General features: G+C 38.2%; 1 protein-coding gene across 3 annotated transcripts in view; it reads right to left on the bottom strand.

Moving 5' to 3' along the window:
• The window catches only part of LOC122550233 (triple functional domain protein), a 581,330-nt gene that overhangs the window by 55,862 nt on the left and 498,944 nt on the right, over positions 1 to 26,524 (bottom strand). For all 3 annotated transcript variants that reach the window (XM_087987024.1, XM_087987025.1, XM_087987026.1), the window contains exons 36-48: positions 25,291 to 25,461; positions 23,852 to 23,947; positions 21,111 to 21,265; positions 19,336 to 19,402; positions 18,285 to 18,388; positions 11,299 to 11,368; positions 10,671 to 10,760; positions 9,685 to 9,777; positions 9,377 to 9,427; positions 5,507 to 5,584; positions 4,706 to 4,897; positions 2,919 to 3,099; positions 848 to 1,581 (exon numbers count right to left, since the gene is read on the bottom strand). In XM_087987024.1, the coding sequence (XP_087843150.1) occupies positions 848 to 1,581; positions 2,919 to 3,099; positions 4,706 to 4,897; positions 5,507 to 5,584; positions 9,377 to 9,427; positions 9,685 to 9,777; positions 10,671 to 10,760; positions 11,299 to 11,368; positions 18,285 to 18,388; positions 19,336 to 19,402; positions 21,111 to 21,265; positions 23,852 to 23,947; positions 25,291 to 25,461 (2,082 nt within the window). The remainder of the gene's footprint in view (positions 1 to 847; positions 1,582 to 2,918; positions 3,100 to 4,705; positions 4,898 to 5,506; positions 5,585 to 9,376; positions 9,428 to 9,684; positions 9,778 to 10,670; positions 10,761 to 11,298; positions 11,369 to 18,284; positions 18,389 to 19,335; positions 19,403 to 21,110; positions 21,266 to 23,851; positions 23,948 to 25,290; positions 25,462 to 26,524) is intronic.

Below are 26,524 nucleotides of genomic sequence, written 5' to 3'. Positions count from 1 at the left end.
TAAAAGAAATAAACTAGGCTAAATGTAAGTAACAATATTTTTGTGAGTTGGTTACACTGTTCAGGGAAACATTTTCACTCTGATTATTTGCATTATATTTAATACAATTATTTCAAAGCAAACAAATTTTGGGAAAAGAAACAAACTTTGGAAAGACATTTGGTAAAATTGCTTTTTCTTTGGAAGGGAATACTATCTCCCATACCATAAGGTAAAGCATTACAAATTTACAAGATATTGAAAAACAAAATATACTTGTGAAGAATTTCGTGATCAATAAAGTTAAAATTAATTTGTGACGGTCAGTGCATTTAAACCTTCAGATGTTATGGCACCCTTATGCAGTTTCAATGTCTTACATTGTAAGCTGGACAGCTTCTTGAACAGAGGATTCCATATGTCAGCTGCAGAAACTGGCTGAACAAGATAAGGGATGATGCATTGAATCAGCAACTGGCAATTAAAACAAAGTTGCAACTAGCAAATTTAAAGAAGCGTGACCAGTTCAGAGAAATGCCCCATTAATATATGTGGTAAGCTGGTCTCTAAGGGAAAAGGGTAAAGATGCAGTTTTTTTTGCCAAAAGTCAGCTGTTATTTTGCCTTCTGCAAGGCAGTTGCAGGAGCAGTGGTTAGTAGATGTTTAGGCTGATAAGTTTTTTTAAAAAGATCTTGACAGGTAGACAGTCACAGCGATGAGTAGTTAGGCAAGTTTTTAAGTTTCAGAACAGAGCAGTTTACTTTTGCAGAGCCAGGAGGAATTAGTACGGAGAGTGATACTGACGCACAGAAGGAGAGCGTGGGAAGGTTTTAGAGGAGCTCACAGGACAGACTTGCTCCGCTCTTACCCCGTTGCTCTGGGTGGAATGCACCGATTGCTCGCTGGTCGAGGAGCACGTGCTCATACGATCAGTGTCCTTGCTGTGCGTGGAGTGGCGGTGGACCTGGCGCTGCAGGGAGTCCATGTCCCCTGGAAAGGTGAAGGAACCAGGGCGGCTGGCAGGTGAAGCTGGGTGTGAGCTCCAGAAGGAGCCCTTGAGAACAGGACTGCTGGGAGGGAAGGGTTCTTTGTTGAAGGGAGAGGAAGGGAAGGTTGTAGACAGCGGAGAACTCAAGGGTGATGTAGTGCCTGGCCGTTGCTTTCCTATTGTTAGAGTGCCCACACTCCCTCTTGGTGACCGGTTCTCTTCTAGACTACCTCGTAATTCCTTTAGGCTTCCATCTCCTGTGTTGTTGAGTGGTCCTAATGTTTTCCTGGGACTGTCAAGGACTTTTTTCCTAGGAATCTGTTCCAAGTCCCTTTCGTTGCCTTCTCGTTCCAGGTGCCTGTCAGATTGACTGGAGCCAGAATCTAAGGTGCTGTTGAGTGTCGTCAGGGTAGGGTTGCGAGCGGACATACCTGTCAATCTGTCTACCTCTGTTTGGGCCGAGGCCCCAGAGGAGACCAGGACTGGGGAATGGTGCCGGATGGGTTGGGGGATCCGAGATGGTCTGGAACGGCTTGTACTGATCATTCCACTACAGCTATTAGGTCCACTAGGGCCAACATGGTTCCTCTGGTACTCAATTGGAGATGTCAAAGCTGAAGCCAAAAAAAAAGTTAATTAGACAAATTATACATTATAAGGTTGGAATTAAAAATTTAGATAAAAAGAAGGTTGAGATGAATGGGAAATGTAGATTAGAACAGCTCTCTCAAGGGTCATTTATACTCAGTAATTTTCAAATATTTCCAGATTATTTGAATGTGTGCTTTTGTGAGTTTAATATGATAAAAGTTTGTTTCATGGATTGCACAAATAATTCAATCATTACAGGTGAAATTTGGTGATGTATTACTATTTTTCTAGTAGTTCAAATTTTTGAGCACTGCCTCTGGAAAAGGGTTAATTAGTAATTACCTTCCTTCTTAAAACAATACTATGCATGATAAGAATGGTATAGCAAATTTCCATAGGGAACTGTTATAATACAACAAAAGCACAATTAGTTTAAGTTTGATTCCATTTGCTGACCTAGTTAAAAATCAATTGTGGGCTCCAGTAAGCTGATAGTGATCAAAACTTCAATAGGAACACAGCTAAATCTAAAACATCAGAGCTCATTTTCTACAGTTCTGGTACAAAATTGTTCTAATTCATGTTAGTTATTGAACAGAAGATGCTTAATGTCTATATTGAGAAGTTATTGTATTTTCAAATGCTTAGGAATTTAAAAGTAGCTAATCCTTGTGAATCCATGGAGTGATGGAATGCAAGTTTGATCCTTAGCTCTGTGAAAGCCCTAATTTTATCCACGTTTCTTTGGGGCCATTATGGACGGAGGCTAAGTAGGTCCAACTGAAAGGAATGATGATAATTGGTAAATTACTTCCTTATTTCTTGGGAACATCTCATTGGAACTAACACACTAAGGCCATTTTGTCTCTCTCTAGTTCATGATTACTCAATTTTTTGGGAAAATCAGTACTGGTTAATAGGGTTGGATGCGTGTGGAATTAAGACTGAAACCACCATTGTTAGTTATAACTTTAGAAATGGTTTTTTACCAAGGCCTTAAATATTCTAACTTATCAGCACTTACAAAAAAAATAGTAAAAATATTTTGCCTGTATACAATTTTATATAGTAAATTTATACAAATAATGTTGCTGAAAAAGCAAATTTAAATAGAAATTGCAATTATCATTATTTTTATAGAAATCTCAGGGCAAAGGAAGAGAGAAGAGCAGTCTGTAATTTCCAAGACAGCCCAACTGAAAACGATTTAATGTGGTATTGACTATACTAACTTGACTACTGTTCATGGCTCACAATTGGAGTTATGCCATTAACTAATGTAAATACCTGAATGACGAATAGGGAAGAGGAACAGCGAGATTCTATTTAATGCATTTGCTTAAAAAAAACCTCAAAATACCATTTAAAAAGTTGCGTTGGTTTTCCAGAATTTGGTTGATTTCATAGATCCACATTTGGCGTACTGTAGGATTTGATGCTTGCAGAACATAGATTTCTATACCGCCTTCAGCTGATCGTGAGGTAAGTGCAAATTTACATGGATCATTCTCCACATTCTCTTCCAGGCCAAGGCAACTCACCTGAAACATAAATCAATAAACCATTGGGTATTAGATCATTTGAATTCTAAATCCAAACATTCAAAATTAGCTTACCCAAAATGACAGATCCTCTATACAAGAATGATATATTACTTGTGTGCTTCATGACATATTGCAAAATTGCAATCCTAGAGCATGATTTTCTGTCTATTAAAATTAATGGATTGAGAATGGAGTTTTACTCCACAACATAACAGCATAATGCTCTTGGTCTGTCAACAAGCAGTAAGCTTGAAGAACACAGCAAGCCAGGCAGCATCAGGAGGTGGAGAAGTCAACAAATTGGGTGCAACCCTTCTTCAGGTCCTGTTGTTTATCCTAACAGATGATGCTTCAAAACCAAAGGCTTGACAGGTCTTTTGAAAGACTGGTATAGTCAAGGGGACATGGCCAGCTCTCTAGCTGTGTAGTTCAATTCAGTTTGGGAGTGAGGTGAGTAAGAGTAACAGGGGAAACTGGAAGCCTTCTCTCTGTCCTTCTGATTTCGAACTGTAAGTTGCCAATGTCATTGTTTACTGTTTATGCTAAGGGATGTATGTATTCGGACTTGCAAGCATCTTTGGAACAGCATCATTAAGTTGGATTTGGATAGGATAAGTTAACCAGTATTCTGTTTTCTGTGTTTCATTCCTTAGGTTTGTAGATAAATTTTGTTTGTTTAAAACCTGGCAGTTGACCCAGCTGATTCACTCCAGGAATACCCACTATCCACTGAGCTAAACAAGTAGCAAGATTACAGTCTAGGCTACCTGCTTAAAATGTTTTGAGGGGTCTGGCCTAGTCCATGACAGTGTAGATTGATTTGTTTTCTGATTTATTTCACCCTAGGATAAATGTCTCATCTCTTCAGCCTACTGGGGTCAAAAATTATAGAAATTTTGAGAATGACATTTGACTATACCATAATGATTCATCAACACCTTGCTCTTGGCCACCAGGAGAAGGTGGAAGCAAGGAATGCAATTGCTGAAAAAGTCCAGCCTTGCCCTCCAATACATCTCCTGTGCCCGTCTCTTGCAAGGAAAACCTCACCCTACTTATCTGCACGCTGGGGCCTCCTCCATCTAGCAGTGACCACCACATCTAATGATACTGTTGACACAGACGATGCTGCCACCTGATTGATTGAATGGCAGCTGCACAAAGTGGCATCTCTATTTTTACAAGCAGGGAAGCTCTGACATCAGCCATTAACTGCCTGAATGCTACTTCATTAAAGTCTGGAATTCAGATGCAATGGGGCTGCCTTGGCTTTCCAGCCATCCACAGCAATTAAATATGAACCAGTATCTTAATTGCTGATGAAATTACATATTTCACAGGGAAGTGGATCTGTGGCTGGATTGTACATCATACATCTATGATAACTGATATTTTTGATGATACTACTGCAGATTTAGCTACTCAAATGGGATCCAAAACACCTTTATAAATTTAAAAGTCAGGCATTAATTGAGGTATAAGAAAACTATTAATATATTAAATTTGCCTAAATTATATGAAGTAATTAATTAGTCCCTGAATATTTATATTAGAAGATTTACTTGAATTCTGTAAGAAACTTTTAGATTGATCTCGACATTACCTTGACACTGTTTTTAAATAAGTAGCCAGGCATGGAGAAGCCTTTTTTCTTATCTAAAGGCTCACTAAATATTGCAATCTGTTCAAAAAGGAAGACTCTCCGCTCTTTACTGCGTGAAAGAAGTCCAGCATCCTGATCTGCAACAAAGAATGTGTCCTGGAGAAGCAATCTTCCTTGGGCTACAATTTTGCCCTGAAAATAGAGGAAGAAACATCACCCACTTTTTCATTTCCATAGGAGGATTTAGCAAGTCTAACACAAAATATTAAAAATACATTTAATCATTTATGTCCATACAAATCAGAGAAAGAGTGTAGTTAAAAGGGACTCTACTATATATAATTTGAATGGCTATGAGTAGTCCTCCTCTTCTATGTTGCGAGCACAGACCCATTTGTAAACCACACCCTTTCTATTTATAGAAAGGGGAAATTCTCAATCATACTGCGACTCTCCATTAGGTACTTTGTAAGTTAAAACTTGTAAAAAACATTCTGGCAGCTCAGGGTTAGGTTATAATCCTGTTTTGAGCGTGGTTGCACACATTATTCACATTGTTGTGAAGTACCCAAGATGCTAAAAATATCATACATTTACAAAATAACAAGCATTTAAACATACAAAAAAACCCAGTTAAATTTATAATACTTTTGATTTTTGCTATTTCGCTTTGGAAAATGGAATGACACACGTTGAACCGATCCTCCTCAGATTTAGAAAATGAAGCTGTGCTATTGTAAAAGAACAGAGAAGGCTTTCCTGAAACAGACCAAATGAAGGAAATCAAACTGTCAGAATTACATCGAATCCTTGTAGCCGTCCAACATTCATCATATCGTTGCATCGCTTTGGTACAACACACATGACCTCCACAGCTTTCTACATGTAGAAGACAAAGGAAAGAAATGATCAGGTTTAATACTCTTAGGTTTATCCATTTTAAGGATTTAAAAATATCTAAAACTTTAATGTCATTCTTTCATGTGTACCTCTCTTAGCTGTATTATTTTGATTGTTGCAAGCACATGACAAGAAGCTAAAGAACCTTGTGATGTAAGATCACAATGGCTTACAAGTTCAAAAACATACTGACTACAGACATTTTTCCTTTCCTTCTCTTAGTACAGCCCCATTTTCCAACTTTTCCCTTTCAACCACGCAGAATTTAGTGCAACAAGTGAGGAGATGGAATCAGTGTAATCTATGCACTACACTTGAAAGTACAGTGTTGTGAACTGGACAACAAAGATGCTTCAAGGAGATTTTGAGAGGCTAAATGAGTGGATAAAAATTTGGTAGGTGGAACACAATATGGATAAATGTGAAGTTATCTACTTTGGTGGTTCAGTGGTTCACACTACTGCCTCACAGCACCAGTGACCCGGGTTCAATTCCAATCTGGGGCAACTGTCTGTGTGGATTTCGCTCATTCTCCTCATGTCTGCCTGGGCTTCCTCTGGGTGCTCTAGTTTCCTCCCATTTTTCAAAGATGTGCAGGTCAGGTGGATTGGGTTGGTCATGCTAAATTAGCCAATCGAGTACAGTGTTGTGCAGGCTAGGTGGATTAACCAAGGGAAATGCAAGGTGGATCTGGGAGGGATGCTTTTCCTAGAGTCAGTGTGAACTTGAATGGCTGCTTCCACATTGTAGAGATTCTATGAAACATAAATAGAGCATTTCTTAAATGTTGAGAGGCTAGGAAGTGTTGAACTTCAAAGAGACTTGGATTTTCTTGCTCATAGATCATTCAAAGTTAGTTTGCAGGTACAATAATCAAGGAGGAAAGCAAATGGTATGTTAGACAATTTGAAACTGGTGTAAAGATATCACACTGCAATTACATAGAGCCTTAGGGTATTGTGTGCAGTTTTGGTCTTACCTATGGACTGAAATATTTGAACAGGAAGCACAATGAAGATTCATGAAACTAATTCCTGGGATGGAGCGATTGTCATATATGGGAAGATTAAACAGCCAGGGCTTGCATGGTCTAGAACTCAGAAGAATGAGAAGCAATCTTATCTCAAGAGAAAATTCTTCCAGTGATCTAAGTGTAGATGTAGGAAGGATGTTTTGCTTGGTTGGACTGGGCAAAGTTGGGGTGGGGTGAGTGGTTAGAACTGGGACAGTCACAATAAGAAGAAGATTGTTTAGGACTGACAGAAGAAAAGGGTTTCTTCACTCAGAGGGTGGTGAATCTTTGCAATTTTCTGTGCTAGTGAACTGTGAGGGCCTAGGAGTTGAGTTCATTCGAGATTGAGATCAATAGATTTCTACACATTAAAAATATCAAAATGGATATAATGCAGGAAAACAGTGATGAAGCAGAAGATCAGTGATGATCTAATTGATGGTGGAATGAAATTAAAAGGCTGAATAGCCTACTCCTGCTTCTTATGCTATTACAGGATCCCACCCTCATACTAGATAGCCTCATGGTTTCACCTTTAACTGGAAGGCAAGAGTGAGGGATGAACCCCTACAGTGAATTCAGAGTGGCCTGGTCCATTTTAATTTTCAGGTCACATTTAAATAAGGTAACACTGTCTCCCACCTGAGAAAAGAATAGTAACATCAGGGTTCGTTAGTGACAATGGAAGTTGTGTTGAGCTTCAGGAAGTTAGGGACACAAAGCAAGAAGATTCCAGCCCATGTCTTCCCCTTCAGAATTCAACTGATTGCGTAAAACTCAGACCTATCACTTCATGGAACACAGTTGCAATACTAGTCCTTTGTTCTGTTTTACAGGTAAAATATTTTCATGATAAATAGAAATGGACATGCCATCTCAAATTATTTATTTGCCTTGCAAATAGGATTTTTATTTATTTTGTTTTACTCAATATGCAATATGAAATTTACTTTTCAAAGCCATATATTGAATGAATATAAGAACATAAGAACTAAGAGCAAGAGTTGCCAATCAGCTCGAGTCTGCTCTTCCATTTGCTACCACCATGGCCGATCTTATGTTGGTCTCAATTGCATGTTCCTGCCCTCTCTACATAACCCTTCAACCAATTACTAAATAAAAATCTATGTCTCCTTAAAGTTACTCAACGTTCCAGCATCCACCATACTCTAGGATAGTGGCTACCACAGATTCACAACCAACATTTCCTTATCTGTTTTAAAGCTGCTACCCCTTATCCTAAAACTATAACCATGCATTCTAGATTGCCCAACATGAGGACACTTTGAAGAAACTGCTTTGAAGAACTCGGTGACTGTTTCACAGAACATCTATGATCTGTCTTCAAAAAAGACCCTAATCTTCCAGTTGCTTCTCACTTCAACACACCACCTTGTTTCCTGGCCAACATCTCTGCATCAGGGTTTGCTCCAGTACTCCAGTAAAGCTTAGTGTAAGCTGGAAGAACAGTACCTCCTTTTCCGCTTGGGAACTATTACAGCCTTCTAGACTCAAAACATAGTTCACCAGTTTTAGGACTTCAGCCCTTACCCCCAAACCCCACACACCAGGTCTTGTTATCACATGGTCTGCTATTACACTCACCCCACTGTTAGCCACTAATGGTCCCCATTAGCTGTTATTAGTTCTCCTAGAATGACCATTATTCACTCCTTTGTTTGTCGAACTGTTCTTCTCTGTCTTTTGGCTTCATTTCCACCTATTGTTTACTCCTTACTCTCTCCCTGCATTCTATATTCTTATAAAAAGCAACTTTTTTCTAACTACCATCAGTTCTGAAGAAGGGTCACTGGACCCTAAACATTAACTCTCACTTCTCTCCACATGCTGCCAGACCCACTGAGATTTTCCAGTAATTCCTGGTTTTGTATGAAGAAACATCCTTTCTATGTCTCCTTTGTCAATCTTCTTTTTGCAAATTAAATACAAGGTCTCATATGAGATCAATTAGATCTACTCTCATTCTCCTAAACTCCAGAGGGAGCATAGGCCTGAACTGCTCAATCTCTCTTTACAAGACAAATCTCTCATCTCTGAAATCAATTTAGTGAAACTTCTCTGAACTGCCTCCATTATAGCTACATCAAGTAGGGGAACCAAAATTATATGCAATACTCCGGTGTGGACTCATGACTGCCTTGTACAGTTTCAGCAACACTTCCCTAGTTTTATACTTTATTTGTTGTATCTGCATACTGTTTGTATCTGCATACTGTTTTTCTACGATTCGTGCACATGGGCACCCAGATCCCTTTGTACCTGAGCAGTCTACCATTTAGGTAATAAGTTGCTGTATGTTCACAGATCATAAAAACAGTAACAAGCTAGGTTACTAGTAAATAAAATAGTACACCTTCTTGCAAGATGCAATGAATAAAATTAGACTTCAGACTTGCTGTGAAATAACTACTGAAAAATCTGCAGTGCAGTCTGACTGATCAAACATGAGTAGTCATCTTCAGAGGGAATACAAAATTGTGTCTTTCAAAAATACAACAGAATGTAAGTGATCACAATATTCATAATTCCCAGTAACAAGACTTTTTTTCTCTGATTAGACCTCTGTGAATTGCTTTGACAAGTCTTTCTATGTTAAAGGTGTGACATAAAATCTTGTTCTACGTAGAGAATGTTGTCCTCTGGGTACAGCAGTTAAATGTACTACCTAGCTTATAAAATGACAATGCTTTGATGACATGGGAAGTATTAATTTTGGCAATGATGTGTTGAGACAATACCTCCAGTTCTGTTGTGTCAACAGCAGCCTTTTTTGAGTATTTAAGAAAGTCCTGTGCATAGAGAGGATAAACAGAATTAGCCAAAACTTTAATTGTTAATCCAGAAATCTGACTTCAAATGACTATGTCCTCCATAGTAATTAAAGCAAAAGACAGTTTGTTCTAACACCACATGAACACCGCATTCTCGTCATAAGCAGAATGCATAGGTTTTTGTTCATGGTCATTGTCAAATAATTATTTGACTGCATTCTGAGTATATTTTCCTTAATATACTATATAGTCTTTCAATTGCAAGATGTACTAACCTTAAGCAGGAGCTGGTATTTCATTATCCGTTGTACTGGTTTTATTAGCAGGTCTGTCAGTTGTAATCGATGACCAAGTCGCTGTTTTATGTCCTTAAGATGACATTAAAAAGTATGATTTAAAGCAGTTTTTCTTTTTCTAACATACATGTAATCGCAATGTTCTATTGTTCCCTACCTCAATTGCATTATATTAAGCAATATACATTCTGAATGAGTACCTAGAGTTTTAAACATAATTGCAGATGTACAGTAAAGCAAACACAATCATGAAAATGTCAAAGATATAATAGTTGAAAGCTTTTTGCAAATATCAGACTATAATTCAAAACAGTAGTAAAGTTTGCTTTGCATGAGACACTGGAGACAAAACCACAACCCCCGGTGGAATCAGTGGGGAAACATGGGTAAGAAAGGACAATTGAGAACAATATAGGGAAACTCTATACACTGAAGACAATACAAAGTGATCATTTTTGTCTCAACATACAAGCCACAATATGTTGAAATGGAAAACCACAGAAGAAATAAAGAATGGTCCAAATCTTCTGGTCTTTAGTTTGCAGCAGATGTGATGTAATTTAGGGAATGCTTGTTAGGATTCAATGGAAGTCATGATACTAAGACCTTAAATTCAATTGCTTTTTGAAAGACTTGTACCTTTAAAAACTTAGCTGAATGCAGAACCTACTGAAGTAAAAAAGGGTCTATCAACCCTTCTTACACTAGACATTCTTTCCCTGGAGAGGCTCTGTTGGTTGTTCAATGATTGAGCCAGGATCAGAAGGCCTATGAATCATAAAATGGCTGGGGTGCAAGATGTTCAGTGTCAACCCTGATTGGACGATGTGGCTCACATTTACATACGCACTTCAAATATTATATTAAATATGAGTTTGTTCAAGTTCTATAAATATCAAATATTATTCATAAGGTTCAATGGCATAGAATTTAATTAAAACTTAAAATATTTCCAAAGTTCTTACCTCAAAATAGGTGTCAATATATTCAGATACAATGTATTCAGATTTGGGCTTGTTTTGACAGTAAACTATATACATATGCAATCTTCTCTCCTTTGTGGTTTAGTGAAAAATAAAAATGATTGTAAGTAACAGCATCACTGAAGAAGTACATTTTTAAAAATTAACAATCAAATACTCTTGCCTTAGCTATCCTAATAGGAGAAAATATTTTCAGCTTGGATCGCATGCTATCATTATGGCTTTTGCTGAAGTTCTAAGGAAACTGTCTGGTTGACATTATTGTGCAAATATTCCCACAATGTGTTTGCCTGTTACATATTTCAGTGTGAGAGAAAGACAATGAATGATTGTAGCTTCCACCTGTTAAGACCTGTGTCCATCTATCATAAAATATACTATGGCCTATTAGGGACACGTGTTTTGCCAGTACTAATGAACTGCATTTATGACATCAAGAAAGCTGAAGGAAACTTGTTTTTAAGAATGAATTTAGAATGTTTAATAAAAGCTGAAATTGGTTTACTGAAGTTACTTTGGCAATATCGGATTTCTGCGTTTCAACTATCCATTCAAAATAGAAGGATGGGAAGAAAGAAAATATTTTCTGTTTGCGGAAAATGCAACTTACATGTTTGACGAAGAGGGAAGCTAATTTATCAGGGTCCTCAAGGCACTTCTCCAGCTCACCGAGAAAAAAGCTAAAAATTAAAAAATAGGTAAACATCAATTACACCAGATCATATTTTGTTTTTAAAATAACAGTGAGGCATCACCCCTATATAATCGCAAATAGCACACCAACTTCATGGGAGGTGCAGATGTTGCCATCTTTGCCCTCTCGCATGGCTGATTGGCAATAAAGGTTTCACTCACATTGCACCACTCCACACCTGGCTTTGTGAAAATGCATTTCGCTGTCTGATGGCTATTGTTTAGTTGCAATTAATACAAACCAAATTAATCATAGAAAATTAAAGCTTGCATTTTGAAGCAGTAAATATTCTTTCATGATGTGATTATTGGGTTAGGCTGAAAATAATAGAAACTGATAAGAGGCTTTGCAACGGAGTGGAATTACACTGGCTCATTCAGGTCTGCTAAGATTGCTGGAAATCAGTAACTGCTGTTTCTTCGAAATAAGTTCTACCCTTGGACAAACTATTCAGGATTTGTCACGTGCACGAAAACTTCCAAATAAGGCACATACAATACATGGCACAGAGACCTGTGTATAAAGATCCTGAGAAGATTCCTTTGTTCAACAGACTTTGAAGAATAATGCTGCGGGAGGTTCGCATTAGAGCAGGAGTGGGTAAAGACATTGAGAAGAGTTTCAGCCTGGCCAGCTGTTGAATCACCTGGTAATAATGTTTCACCCAGGGTAGTGAAAGACAGTGACTGAAGTACCTCCAGTAGTTAAAAACGTGTATCATTCATTTAGGAACTTAATAAATAAATGGAGTTTTATCAAACTCAGTGTCCCTGCTGTACCTTTATATATCTATACACACTGTTATCTCTCTGAGACAGGCAACATGATGATTATTAATGCCACTGAACATCGACCAGAAGTTGGGAGTATTACTTCTTAAAATCGTTGGAGGAGTTTAAGAATGGCAACTTTGATTCCTTTTCCAGTTTTTCCTTTAATTGCCATTGACAAAAGAGCAGAACTCCAAAAGGATGCAACATCAAGGCAATACTTGACCAGTGTGTGACATCAAGAGATCAGAGCAATATTAGAGTTAAATGGACTCAGAAGGAAAACACTCTGTTGTTGGAAGCATACTTAAAGCAAGATTGTTGTAGTCGCTGGAGGTCACTCATCTCAGCTCAAGAACAACTCAGCAGATGTTCCTAAGGGTAATTTCCTCAATCCTTACCTTCTCTCTACCTTAAGGTTATAGGTGGGAATATTCGCTGATGATTGTATAATATTCAGCACCACTTGTGACTCCTCAGATACTGAAGCAGTCCAGGTCAAATGCAGCAAGACCCGAACAATATTCAGGCTTGGGTTTACAAGTAGCAAGTCACATTCATGTCACACCAGTGCCAAGCAATGACCATCTCCAACAAGTGAGAATTTAGCCATATCCCTTTGCATTCAAATGACATGACCGTTAACAATTGAATTTTGACAGTAGCTTGTGTTTAAAAGAAAAGAGAACGAAGGCAGATATTTTCTGTCAGGAACCGGCTCAAAAAGTAATGCACTTAATTATGGATCTAAGGGCACTGCAGATGATCTGACACCAAGTAGTTGCTATTCTCAGAGCTGGCAGGTGGAGAGATGTTGAATTGGTTAACAAAGGGAGATCTGGCACTAAACAGCCAACCATCAAAAATGTTGATTGACAATGAAAAGAAACTGAGGATTTATTTTCAGGATCTGACTAGGTTTTCACAGGAAGGGTTACTGTTGTGAGTCCTGATCACAATGAAACAACAGAGGAAATATAATTTGCGATTATTATTTTTCTGTGCATTAATTATTTCACTGAAGTTAAATAAATTGAACAAGTGCAGTGACTCATAACCAGTTGCTATGAACCATAAAGCAGAGACAAAAAAAACTGCAGATACTGGAATTCAAAATAGACAGGCAGGATGCCAGAAGATCACAGCAAGCCAGGCAGCATCAACAGGTGGAGAAGTCAACGTTTTGGGTGTAACCCTTCTTCAGGACTGGCCATGAACCATAAAGTATACATTCTATTCACACAAAAAGCATTGAACAAATGGAAAACTTCAGCTTGAAACCTAATATGCCTGAGATTTAGATATAAATTTAGTAAAGAATAATGGATGCTGATTTATGACTGGCAGATTAAAATGCCAATCATATTTCATTAGAGCATAAATGTTATGAACCCTCTGAATTGACACAGAAACAAATTTGAGATAAACAATTTTTAGATGTCAAAAAAGTGTAAAATAAGCTATCGTACGTGTTTTGATACTGAAGTGACTTCCAAATAAAATTTACCAATGGCGGAGATAACAGGTTGAAACAGCTGCAACATGAACACTAAATAAACTACCTAATTGACGTTAAGTAATTGCTGAAAGTACAATACTAATAGCCATGTTGTCACAACATGATGGTTCTAATTCTGCATTAAAATTAATGGTAAGGCTATCAGCACACTCCCCTATTGAATAAAACAGATACTGACTTTTAGGGCTAACTTACACAAGGTATTGGATTAAATGCCAGCAGCTGAGAGAACCAGAAGCTGTTCTGCAGCATTTAACAGGCAATTGGTCAGAACTGAAGCAAGATTTCTGTCTTTCTGAATCAAGAGATACTGCCTTAGCAGCTGGCAAGTAGGAAGCTAAGAGGTCTTGAGAACTTCAGGACAGAGAAAAGCAATGCTGGATGTGGGTGAGTATTTGAGGTTCTCACCTCGTGCTAGTAAGCAAGCATGGGTGATAAAGGGAAATTTGCAGCATGAGGCTAAACTTTAGGGGGAAGGATCCTCTGGCAGGTCCAGGTGATTTGTCCTGCAAAGGATAGTCCTCTCCTTTGGCCCCTGGTCCTCAGGCTCAACATACCAGGCTGCTTCTTGGTTGTTAACCCTTGGTGGGAGTGCATCAGGCCTTTAATGTTCGGCCCTTTGGAGGGGGGATAGGGTTGGTGACTGATGCCATTTCTGCCATTGACAAAAATGTGTTCAGAGCAGGGATGAAGTCACAAGACACCACGTTATAGTCGAGTACGTTTATTTGAAATCACAATTTTTCGGAGCACTGCTCCTTTTTCAGTGCTCCAAAAGATTGTGATTTCAAATAAATCTGTTGGACTATAACCTGGTGTTGTGAAACTTCTGACTTTGTCCACCCCAGTCCAACACCAGCACCGCCACACTGAGTGCCGGGATAGCAAGATAGGCACTGGGAAGCCTGTTTGCTGAAGTTAATGAGTTAATACCACCTTCAAACCTGCCAGCAAGGGCAGAAATCAATAAGTTACTTTATAATTCTCTGCTCTTTCAAAATACATTCCTGTAGTAGTAAATCACCAACGCAGCTTTTAAACTCATGAAAGACAGCAGTTTTCCTACTGTGACCAAAACAATATGTCAGAAAGTTAGCTTATGTCCAATTAAATGCAAATGAATTATGAATGGCACAGTCAATTAGATTAGATTCCCTACAGTATGGAAACAGGCCCTTCGGCCCAACATGTCCAGACCGACCCTCTGAAGAGTAACCCACCCAGACCCATTCCTCATATTTCTCCCTGACTAATGCATCTAACACTATAGGCAATTTAACGTGGTCAATTCATCTGACCTGCACATCTTTGGATTGTGGGAGGAAACCAGAGCACCCGGAGGAAACCCAGGCAGACACAGGGAGAATGTGCACACAGTCACCCGAGGCAGGAATTGAACCCGGGTCCCTTGTGCTGTGAGAGCCATCGTGCCACCCATTACTACCTCATTTGCACTGCATATGTGCATTGGTATGTGTGAAACATAATCCTTTGGTTTTGAGTTATTTTAAAATAATGTCAAAAACTGTATTCAAAAAGGTTTTTAGCCTCTTTTATATCTATTGAATAATTCTTTATTCCTTTCTGTTCATGATTTTACAATAAACACATTTCTAACTTCTATTTCCTGTTTTAGATTCAGCATGTTTCAGACCAACAGTGGTTACTTGTCCCTTTCACAGAGGTCCCAGATCTTTAGTAGCAGGAGCCATACTGAAAAAAATTCTCTAATTACCACAACTTGCTCGTTTAAGCTTACTAAAAATTTGAGAGTATATGCAAGTTGAATGGCGAGTGTTCTTTTGCAGAATTACAAAACCGGGGCCCAGATATTTTAGTTACATTTTTGACATCAAAATGCAAATTTTTCCCCTTTGGCATCAGTTCATGTTAATATAGAAGCTTTTGAAGACTGCATACAGCACAGAATGAAGGAAATCTGGAAAATACTGCACCATTTTGATTTAACTATAATAACATTAATATAACAATTTTAAATTAGAAAAATTACTCAAGGCAATTTATGGAAGTGATTACTAAACAAAATATCACAGAAGGAATTGTTAGAATAGGTGGCCAAATGCTTGGTAAAAGCAGCATTTTAAGGAGCGCCTAAGAGGATGCAATAAAGGTAGCTAGGCAGGAAAGTTCAAAAAGGGAATTTCAGAATCTAGGATAAGGCAGTTGCATGCACAGCCAGCAATGGTCTATGATAATATCAGAAGGCTAAGCAGTTTTCAGAACCAAGTTATAAACTTTGAGAATCAACTTTTCACCAGCAATAATGAAGGTGATTGATGGATGTTCCATTTAGATCTGGTTCATAATAAGAACGGGGAGAAAACACTTGCCAGCAGATTATGGTACCTCTTAGTTTCACAACTTGTTTGTTCTGGCTGCTACAACTAACCATTAAAAGTTACATTCTTACAAAAAGATTTTATGATGGAATAATTCAGGAAAGACTAATTATTTGAATAAACAGCAGTAATAGTTGATTTTAAAAATCTATAAAGAGTGAAATACAGTTGAATTTACATGAAATTTCTTGACCCTGAGAGATGTGTGGATGTGGAATGTTTGACCACAGGGAACCAGTGCAGAGACAGGGCTAAAGGAAGGGTGGAATGGTTAAGATTAGCTTTGGATTATTTCAGTATTAGCCTGGCACTATAAACCACCGTACGGTATTTTTCTTGCCATTTGAAGATTTAACATTCATGGAGGAAAGTTATGTTGTTAACGAGTAAGCGTTTGTTTCATTGAGGATATCAGTACCATATGACATGATTGAATGGTACTGGTTGCATCATTTTGCTGATGTTAATGTCATGATATTAAGTATAGCATTATCATCTTTTGAAATAAGATTTCAGGTGTGGAACGTGCTCTGAAATAGCTCTAGCTTAAGGTTTAATCAACGGAAGAGAGAATCAAGTCTACCTCCTTTCTGGATTAAAACTTCACCCATATCTGAATTGGAACCAAATGCTTCCCTAGGCATGGGAGGATCTTGACACACTTTGGAAAGCTGGACATTAAGGCATACATGAAGTGATCCAAAACTTTCCAAACCATCCCAGAGAACTCTGAGTTACTGCTAAAATCTAAGTAAAAAGAATTGTTTAAAGTTTGGAATGTTGAACAGCAAAATTTGATGCCTTGGCATAGTTTTTAATAAAATGTATTTACTTATGGCAAATAGGTAATCCTGGCTGGGCCAGCATTTATTGCCCATCCAAAGTTGCCCAAGAGAACATGGTAGTTTTGAGGAAGTGGAGTGCCTGCAGAAGGACTTAGACATGTTAGGCAAGTATTAAAGAAAGTGGCAGATGGGATACATTGTGGCAAAATGTGAGGCTATACATTTTAATAGGAGGAGTAATTGTATAGACTATTTTTTAAACAAGGAAAGGCTTTGGAAACCCAAAGCAAGAGGGACTTGGAGTCCAGTTCAGGGCTCTCTTAAGGCTAACATGCAGGTTCAGTTGGTGATTAGGAAGGCAAATGCAATATTAGCATTCATTGAGAGAGGGCTAGAATACAGGAGAAATGTACTCCTGAGGCTGTAGAGGCTCTTGTCAGACTGCATTTGGAATACTGAAAACAGTTTTGGGTCAAGTGTCTAAGGAAGGATATGCTGGCACTGAAACGGGTCCAGAAGACGTTTACAAGAATGATCTCAGAAATGAGAAGCTTGATATGAGAGGAACAGTTGAAGACTCTGGGCCTATACTCAATGGAGCTTAGAAAGATGAGGGGCATCTCACTGAAACTTACAGAATAATGAGATACCTGGATAGAGTGGACGAGGAGAAGATGTTTCCACCACTGACCCAAGGGCACAGCCTCAGAGTGAAGGGATGACTTATAGAACTGAGATGAGGAGATATTTCTTCAGCCAGAGAGTGCTTACTCTACAGAACTCATATCCATAGAAGGCCGTGGGGGCCAAGTCAATGAGTAGACTTAAGACAGAGATAGATAGGTTCTTGATTGGCATGGTATCAAGATTATGGACAGGAGGCAGGAGAATAGGGCTGAAAAACATAGCAGTCAGGATTGAATGGCAGAACAATCTTGATGGGCCTAATTCTGCCCCTATATCTTATAGTTTTATGATGAGACTGCATCTAGACTACTGTGTTTTGTATTATTTTCCTTATTTAAGGAGTGATGTAATTGTGTTGGAATTTCACAGGAGATTTGCCAGTCTGATGTTTTCTTTTGGGGTGGCGGTAGGGTACACGATACAACTTGATCAAAACATACAATGTCCTGAAGGGAGTTGCTGGGTTACACATGAAAATGTTGCTTTTTCTAGAAGAATCGAGAGCTAGAGGATATCTGTTTAAAAATAAGGGGTTGCCCATTTTATATAAAAATAATTGGGAGAATTTTTCTCAGAGGGTTGTACGTGTTTGAAACCCTCTTTGTCAAAAGGTCCTGATAGCATTGTCTTTGAAGTGGAGTGGCCTACTCCTGCTTCTAATGCGCATGTTCGTGCACATAGTCTGATACAGAAGTGCTTAACTCTGCAACGAGTACATACATTGACAAAGTTTATTTGTTTACAATGATAAGCATCAAAAACTAAAAATAAGTCTACATACTCTCTATGCCAGTCGTAGATCTGGTGTATGTTACCAAACACAATCTTATCTTTTCCCTTCATGTCATCAGGGACGCCATCTTCTTTCATCACTGTTATGTAGCCCTGAAGAGAGAAACCATTGCCTAAATTAACACTCTCTGTTCTCTTAAACTTTGAATTCAAGGAGATGCAAAAGCATGTATTTAGCTGCAATGGAAAAGAGCAGCAACATCGGTGTGCAACTGATATACTGAATTGGTGATTTAATGGTGATTACCTGGAATTTTTGAACTCCCAATAGGCAATTTCTCTCCTTCCTGGGATCCTCTGAAAAAGTCTCCAACTCTGAGGTAGAGTCAGAGATGCAAGAAAGTTCTGCAGCACTTAGCTAGATTGTTACCCTGGAACTGTTAGACAAAAATATTCCTAATCTTAACTACTGCTTGACTATAATGCTGATCTCTTCCACCAATCTCTCACATAATCCCCAACTCCATCCATGACTTCTTGACTACCTTTGACCCAACCTGGCCACCTTCAGCATAAAATCTGATGAGCTCCTAGCACTGACTGGCACTGTTGTTTTTACACTGATAGGACAATATATTTTTGTCACTCTTGACAAAGTAATGTGAAGCTGAAGCTAATTAACAGCCTGCATATGACAGTGTTGAAGGTGAGTTGCAATATTGATTAAAAATGCACAGAGGTTCCTGTCTGTTATTTCTTACGAGAAATTAGAAGCCAAATTTTTATCTGTTCAAATAGAAACAGATATGTGAGCATGCATCAGTTGCAGTAATACCACAGTTGGTGAGCAGCAAAACCTCTGGGAGGTAGATTCAGTTAAGTTGATGCACTCCAGACCAAGTTAGTTAGTATGAATCAGTCATGTTGTACTCCATGTTTGCTACCTCAACAGTTTGAAATTTTCACCATGGAGATCATGCCAGATATTCTCTATAAATATGCCATCTGTTGCTTTTAAAGATTGGACATCATAATTCTTTAGTCACATGAAATGGTTGAAATGCACAAAGCTGGCTCTTACGAATCATAAACAAACTTACCTCTACCACACACCCCAAGTCTCGTACATAATCCCGCTCAGTTTCCACCAACTCCTGTAAGACATAACTAGAAGACCAAAATAAGGTGATCATAAAAATAAGCATTATATAACATTGCTATCTCACATCAAATACATCAATCTACTTCATACAGATAAGTATTTAAGACACATGAGAATGGCCATTTGGCCCAATGGGATCATGCCTAATTTGATCATTCTTAACTCCACTTGCCCACTTTTTCCTCAAAGCTCAATTCCCTTACTGATTAAAGATCTATCTCAATGACCCAACCTTTACAGAGAGAAAGAATTCCAGAGATTCACTATCCTCTGACAGAAGAAATAAGGTCACAGCAAAAAGCATTCAATTTTAGATTAAGATGATGGCCCCAATCTTCTAGTCTCCAGATAACTACAACCAAGATGATATAAGAACCATGGGGAAATCCTGATGCACTGACGTTGTGGGAATTACCCATAGCTCTAAACTTGCAATGGGCAATTTCACTCCTTCCTTGGATCCTCTGAAAAAGTCTCCAACTCTGAGTTAGAATTAGAGACTCAAGACAGTTCTGCAGAACTTTGCTAGATAGCTATCCAGGAACTGCTGGGATAGAAATATTCTGAGTATTAAACTGCTGGGTAACCATAATGCTGACCTCTCTGGCCAATCTCTCACACGATCCTCAATTCCACCCTTGACTCCCTGACAATCCCTGACCCAACGTGGCTATCTCCATAAATCACATTTAACAAGTCTCCAGCACTGTCTACCACTTATCACTCAACCTGACAAGTCCTCCCAATATTATCAACCATAGTTTGGGTGAAGATTTGTAGCTCGGGTGCTCGTTTTTGTGGTTCTGTTCGCCGAGCTGGAAATTTTTGTTGCAAACGTTTCGTCCCCTGTCTAGGTGACATCCTCAGCACTGAGGATGTCACCTAGACAGGGGACGAAATGTTTGCAACAAAAATTTCCAACTCGGCGAACAGAACCACAACATTATCAACCATTTGTCACCTCACCTACCTACTATCCTACCCACTTATCTCATTCACCTGTCTTCAGTAACCTCAGCTATCTACTCACCCTGCTAATTAACACAAACATATGAACTAGGAGCAGGAGTAGACAATTCAGTTTCTCAAGCTTCCACTGCCATTTAATAAAATTACAACTGATCTTATTGTGGGTTCAAATCCACATCCTGATGTGTTCTAGATGGTCTTTGAACCTTTCACTAACTTCACGCTGAACATTTAAACTTACCTACAGCAGTTAATGCTGTAAAAAGAGGTGTGCCTTGTCCACACACCCTAAACACTCCAGCACTTTGAGGAAAATCTCTGACTGCGGATGTGTTCCAGATTTCTGAGGAGGCCAGGATTGGAAGAATCAATCAGAAATGCGGAGTTGTGCATTGCTGCAGCAAATGTGGAGCAGCAAACTCTGATTATCACCAAGTGTAAGGGCTGAACCAACATTTTAAGAAGTTGCAAGTGGATGGTATTTAATTATTTTTACACAGCATTAAATGAAGGCCATAAAGTTAAAACTTGACAAAAATTAATAATTCTTTTTTAGTATGAATGCTCACTAGCCCGTATCACAAAGGCTCGTCTAACGCTTCATTTATGCTTCAGTCAATAACAAAACATACTGAAGACTGCCAAATCATCACTGTTTGCCTTATAGTCTGAAACTAATCTTTTTGAAATGTATTTCCCAAATCAAAATCAAAATGTTTATTGGTAAATCCACAAAAGACTTACTGACGCCTCTTTAATGAACTAGATTTTCTTTCTTCCATTTCATCAATGGGAGAGGAGGAAGAAGTACACAGCAGAGAGTTATCAGATGGGTTGAAAGACGGACTGCTGCTGTCAGCTTGATCAACAGAGAGGGACGTTGGACGATCCTCCAATGCCTGAATTGTTTTTGGGTGGGTGAAGGGAAAAAGGTATTGAATATTTTTAGTTGCTGTAACATAAGGAACTCTAATTAAAGAAAAAAGTTAAAGTAGCTTAATTCAATTCTTAAAAATTCTTTCATGTAATGTGGGTGTCACTGCCATTGCCAATTTTATTGTCCATCCTTATTTTCCCTTGAACTGTGTTGGTTTTTAGGCCTTTGTAAAGGGCAGTTAAAAATCAACAACATTACTGTGACTATACAATCAAATGCAGCGTTCCCTACAGTTATCAACATTATTTTGACTATACAATCTCTCTAAGGAGCTGCTCCGATGTTCTTCACATGGTGCATGACATCAGCACACTGATCGTGGCATTGACATCCGGTTCCACACGTTGCTGCTGCCCTCATGCCTTGGAGGATCGCGCAACCAGAATGAAAAATAAAGGGAATGCTGATCATATGCAAGCCAGACTGGGTAAGGTGATGTGGGAAGATTTCCATCCTTAAAAGGCCATGATTGAACCAAATGGATTTTTTACAAAAAATAAATATCAATAACTATCCAAATTTATTACCTGCATTTAATTTTCACCAGAAGTGATGTTTCTCTCAACAGTTCCAGAACAGCACCCTTTGGAGTATTAGTCCAGTGACATTTCCACTATGCTGCTGTCTCTGTGTAACCAATTTATTGAATTGTTGAATTCACCATGCTAAACTTGCAAAATATAATTCTTTGGAATGCGGCTACTGCTAGCAAAGACACATTTAATGCCCATCTCCAAATGCTCTTATGCAGAATGTGACTGGCCTTCTTCTTACCATGTTGCATAGATGAAGGTATTCCCACAAAGCTACTATTTAGGAAAATGCAGCATTTTAACTTAGTGGCAAAGAATCATTTGTTGATGAATAATGTTGAATTTTACACTTGGTGCTCCTTCATAACTCAGACCCAAGTTTAATTTCAATCTTGATTATTAAGGTGAAAGCCACTTCCAACATATCTTGTGGGCCAAAAACCACTGTAGTGTTTGAAATTTGGAAGAAATTGATGAAATTGGCAAGCACACTTGGAATTATGAGGGAAAAAGATAGAAGCAATACAAAATTCTCAATATAATAGAATCTTGTGAAGACGGAGATAAGAGATGTTATTGGAGCAGAACAGGATATTTTCTTGCAACTGGCTAATCTGAATCTGACAGTGGTTGCTAATTATTGGAAAGTATTTCATTTCCATCAAGGAACTTGCATTTTATGCAACACTAAAATATCACATTAAGTATAAATGTAGAATAGCAAAATTTAGACCACATATAACTAGTTCTCAACTTTTTGCACATTCACAGAAAGAATCAGTATATCCATTATCGGACTAAGTATTCAAAGATAATATTGAGAGGTAACAAAGTGTTTGAAGGATGTAAGGAATGTGTCTTTTTCATTTTGTACTTAAAAACTGTGAACTGAAATGAAAAAAGTTTTAAAACTTGTGTTTGAAAGAGCAACTGTGTGTTTTGAGAGTAAATAACCTGACAACTGTGACAGACATTGTATAAACAAATCATTTATTAAGCAGTTATTGAAATTTAAATTGCAGAAAATTTGGAGCTGAGGTGGTATGCAGATGTAGCTTTTGTTGGCAACACAAACTTGATTTTGCTTTGGATTAGCAACCAATTACCAATGACAAAAGACTTCCTGCCTGTCAACAACTGTGAGATTAGTTCTGAGGTAACTAAGCGGCTCAGAGATAGGAACCAATTACAAAGAGGTGGTGTTCAGTTCTCATCAGCCTCTCAATTCCCTGGAGTCAGAACTCACTGTAAACCTGAAGAAAAACAGTTTTACTTTCCCGCAACAGTTGTTACAAACTGTGACTTTTAACGGATACGTCAGGGTCATTTTATGAGTGAAGTGGCCACGTGACTCTTACCAACAAATGGAAGAATCTGGAGAAAGATGACTGAAGCAAAATACTGTTCAGCAGAAGAATCATCTCAAAAGAACTTGGGAACAAAGACTACTGAACTGTTATTACAATTTTTAACCTTGTCTGTATGTCAGTCTGTGTATCTGTAATGGGAGTTTCCAAAGGAACTAGAATTTTAATTTGGAATGTCATATGCCAAGGCTTTGTAACTATTTGCCTGTAGCTAGAATCTGATTACTTGCAATAAATAGCAATTTTTGTTATGTACAGAAACCTGATTTGTGCTTTGTATCAACTTGCATCTTTGTATCCTACAAAGAGACAGAGAAAATTAAATTGGGGATCTTAGCTTATTTTATAACATCTTTAACTTTTGCGACAAGTCTGGGAATAGTGGGCTCGATTTTCAGTAAACTACCCCACTGAGCCTGAGTTTTAACAGTGACAATCAATTATCATGTGACCCTGTGACCCTCACGACATTTAAGGAGTATTTAGATGTGCACATGCAATGCCAATGCCAATGCATACAAGACTATGGACAAACTGCTGGAAAATGGAATTTAGAATAGTTAGGCAGCTGTTTTTCACCGGGGTGGGACACACAATGGGCTGAATGGCCTTTCTCTGCGCTGAAGATCTCTACAACATATCTCTTACCATTTTACTCTTCACAAGTTCTTCAATAGCACTAACAAGCTCTGCTGCGCTGGGTGTCTCTGAGCTTGTAGGGCGGACTGACAAACGAGATGATGTCTGAGGAAGAAGATTTGAAGAGTGCTCATTGACAGAATAATGTGACTTTCTGGGAACTCCAGTGTTGATAACAAAAAGTAATAGCACTACGAAAATACACTATATAATCATTTATGCAGGCTATCCAGACATTTCTAGAAAACAATTACTGAGTTTTTTTTAAAAAGGGGTCAAGTCTCACCATTTCTGAGGTATCCTCTAAGTATATTCGGCATGGATTTGATTCCAGACCAGGACTGCAGGAATTTAGGTGATCTCTGGCCTCAAAAGCAATGTGACGTCAACTTATGTCTAATTGTATGGATTGCATGCAGTTGGTAGAATATTGTGGGAACCAACAATAAGGAATTCCGGGTAGGGACAATTAGCTAATCAGAGTAAAATACAAGTACATGTCCTTTATGGGTTTCATGTACCAATAAGTGCACAAAAGACTAGATTTCCACAAACTGACTTATAATAGAAAAGGAAAGATATTTGTGACACAGGAGGTTCATTTGACACAACAAACAACTTCCAAATTTCTTTTTTTTGGAGAAAAAAGACTGACATGGCTAAGTTGAACCTTGCAACAAAGCAAGCTTCACACAAGTTTCGTCCAATATGGCATAGAAACAACAAAAGCAATTAAAGAACAGAAGGGCTAAGACTGGGGTAGTATAATGATTTAAATAGAAAGATAAGGAAACTGAGAAAATACAGAGACAGAACATAAATCAACATAATGCTGTGATAAGAGGACATTTAAAAAGAGAAAACAAAGCAAATTAGTTATAGCATATAAGTTATCTTTTCACACAGAGAACAGACTATATGTGATACTCTACGTAATAATTATTATTCAGTAACCACAAATCTGTGAGAAGCAATAAACAGACTAGGATAACTAGTTACAAAACATCTAGCAATGTATGTCAAAGCTACTGATGTAAACTTCAATTTTAAATACAATGAAAACAATTTATCTTTCATTGTATAACATCAGTCATAACACTGAGTAGTCACCATTTATACATGCATTGTATGGTTAGAAATTTGACAATTATAATATTACAGGGAAATTTATCCTGTTGCAAGCCAGATTTCCAACATTTCTTTACATAGGTGAAAAAAAATCAGAATTGTTTCTTTACTGATCTTACTTGCATTGTTAAAATTAATACATAGCTTATTTCACTTTAATTTTTTTTAGAAGAAAGTAAACGTTAAGAACATTTCTAGAAATCCAATTACATTTACAGGCTTGGCTTTTTTAAAAGAAATGTCTGACAGACATTACCTTAGAACTGTTTAAATTTATCTTTCATTGACTGTATATGGAGGATGTGATGGTGACATCTTACCTTATCATCCTGAGAGTCAGGTTGGAGAAGACTGTGTTGCTGAATTGCCATTGGAGGAGGAAGCGGCACTGCATCTGCCCCCTCTTCACCTTCCTCTTCCCCACAGCTCTGCATTCCTGATGAAGAGGATTTTGACAGTGTTCCACTGCTAAGTCCTTCATTCCGTCCCCTCTGAGGAAAAAATACCAATAGAAGTAAAATCTCAGGTCACCAATGCAAACCTATTTTTTTTAATGCAGAATAAAAACAGTTCTGCAAAAAAGGTAATTTACAAGCCACGAATGCTTGCATTGTGTTGAGCCCTGATCGACTCTACAGGTATTCTCCAATTTTTTTTATTGGGATAGAAAATTCATTAATATTATCAGACCAGATCTCACTAATGAAATGTCATTACATTATGCGGCACTTTAAAATCAATAGTTTCTGGCTAGCTTTGTTTTTTAATCTTCTGCAATGAATATAGTTCATTTTGCTTTTGGTAAATACTCTTTTTAAACAAGGTTTTGGTACAAACAAAATCATAAGGTATAGAAGAAGCCCTTTAACCCATCCACTCTGTAATGCCAAAAATACACTGTGCTAGTCCCACTCTCCCGCACTGGGTTCTTGGCTTGAATGTTATATCACTTCAATTGCTCATCCAAACACTCTTTAAAAGTTATGAAGTTAACTGCTTCAACTGTAGTCCAAGGGTAAATCTGTTGCCTACAGTCAAGGACAGTCCCGAACTGAAACAGAAGCCAAAGCCCAGGCTTTCACCAAGACATGAAGCCATCCCACTGTGGTGGAAATGCAGGACAAAGTCAGGAATTCCAACTCTCAAACCTGTTCATCTTCACAATAGCAGGATTGGGGTGGTCTACTGCTCAGGCATGCATGGCTCCTGGAAGCAGTTGGCCACTTAAACTATCTTGGAATACCTGGAGTGTGTGACCTCAAAATGAAATTAAGCCAGGTAAGGCCAAGTCCCTTGTCAAATGATTTTGTCTGGATAGTCAGAATACTCCTTTGGGAGAAAAGGTCCCAACCACCTGTGGGGGAAGTAAAGTGCCTTTGGTGGAGTTAAGACAGCTTTGGGAAAGGTAAAACAATCTTTGGAATTGTGAAAAATGGCCCTGCTTGTGCGTAAATAGTGCATAAACACACTAACTTTTCATTCATTCATGGAATGAGTGCACTGATAGCAAGGCCAAAATTGCCTTGGAGAAAATGATGGTGAGCTCCGTAATAG

This window comes from Chiloscyllium plagiosum, unplaced genomic scaffold, assembly GCF_037043375.1.
Source record: "Chiloscyllium plagiosum isolate Xiang-an unplaced genomic scaffold, Cpla_swu_hap1 HiC_scaffold_5, whole genome shotgun sequence".
Classification (NCBI taxonomy): Eukaryota; Metazoa; Chordata; class Chondrichthyes; order Orectolobiformes; family Hemiscylliidae; genus Chiloscyllium; species Chiloscyllium plagiosum.
This window is presented reverse-complemented; position numbering and strand designations above follow the sequence as displayed.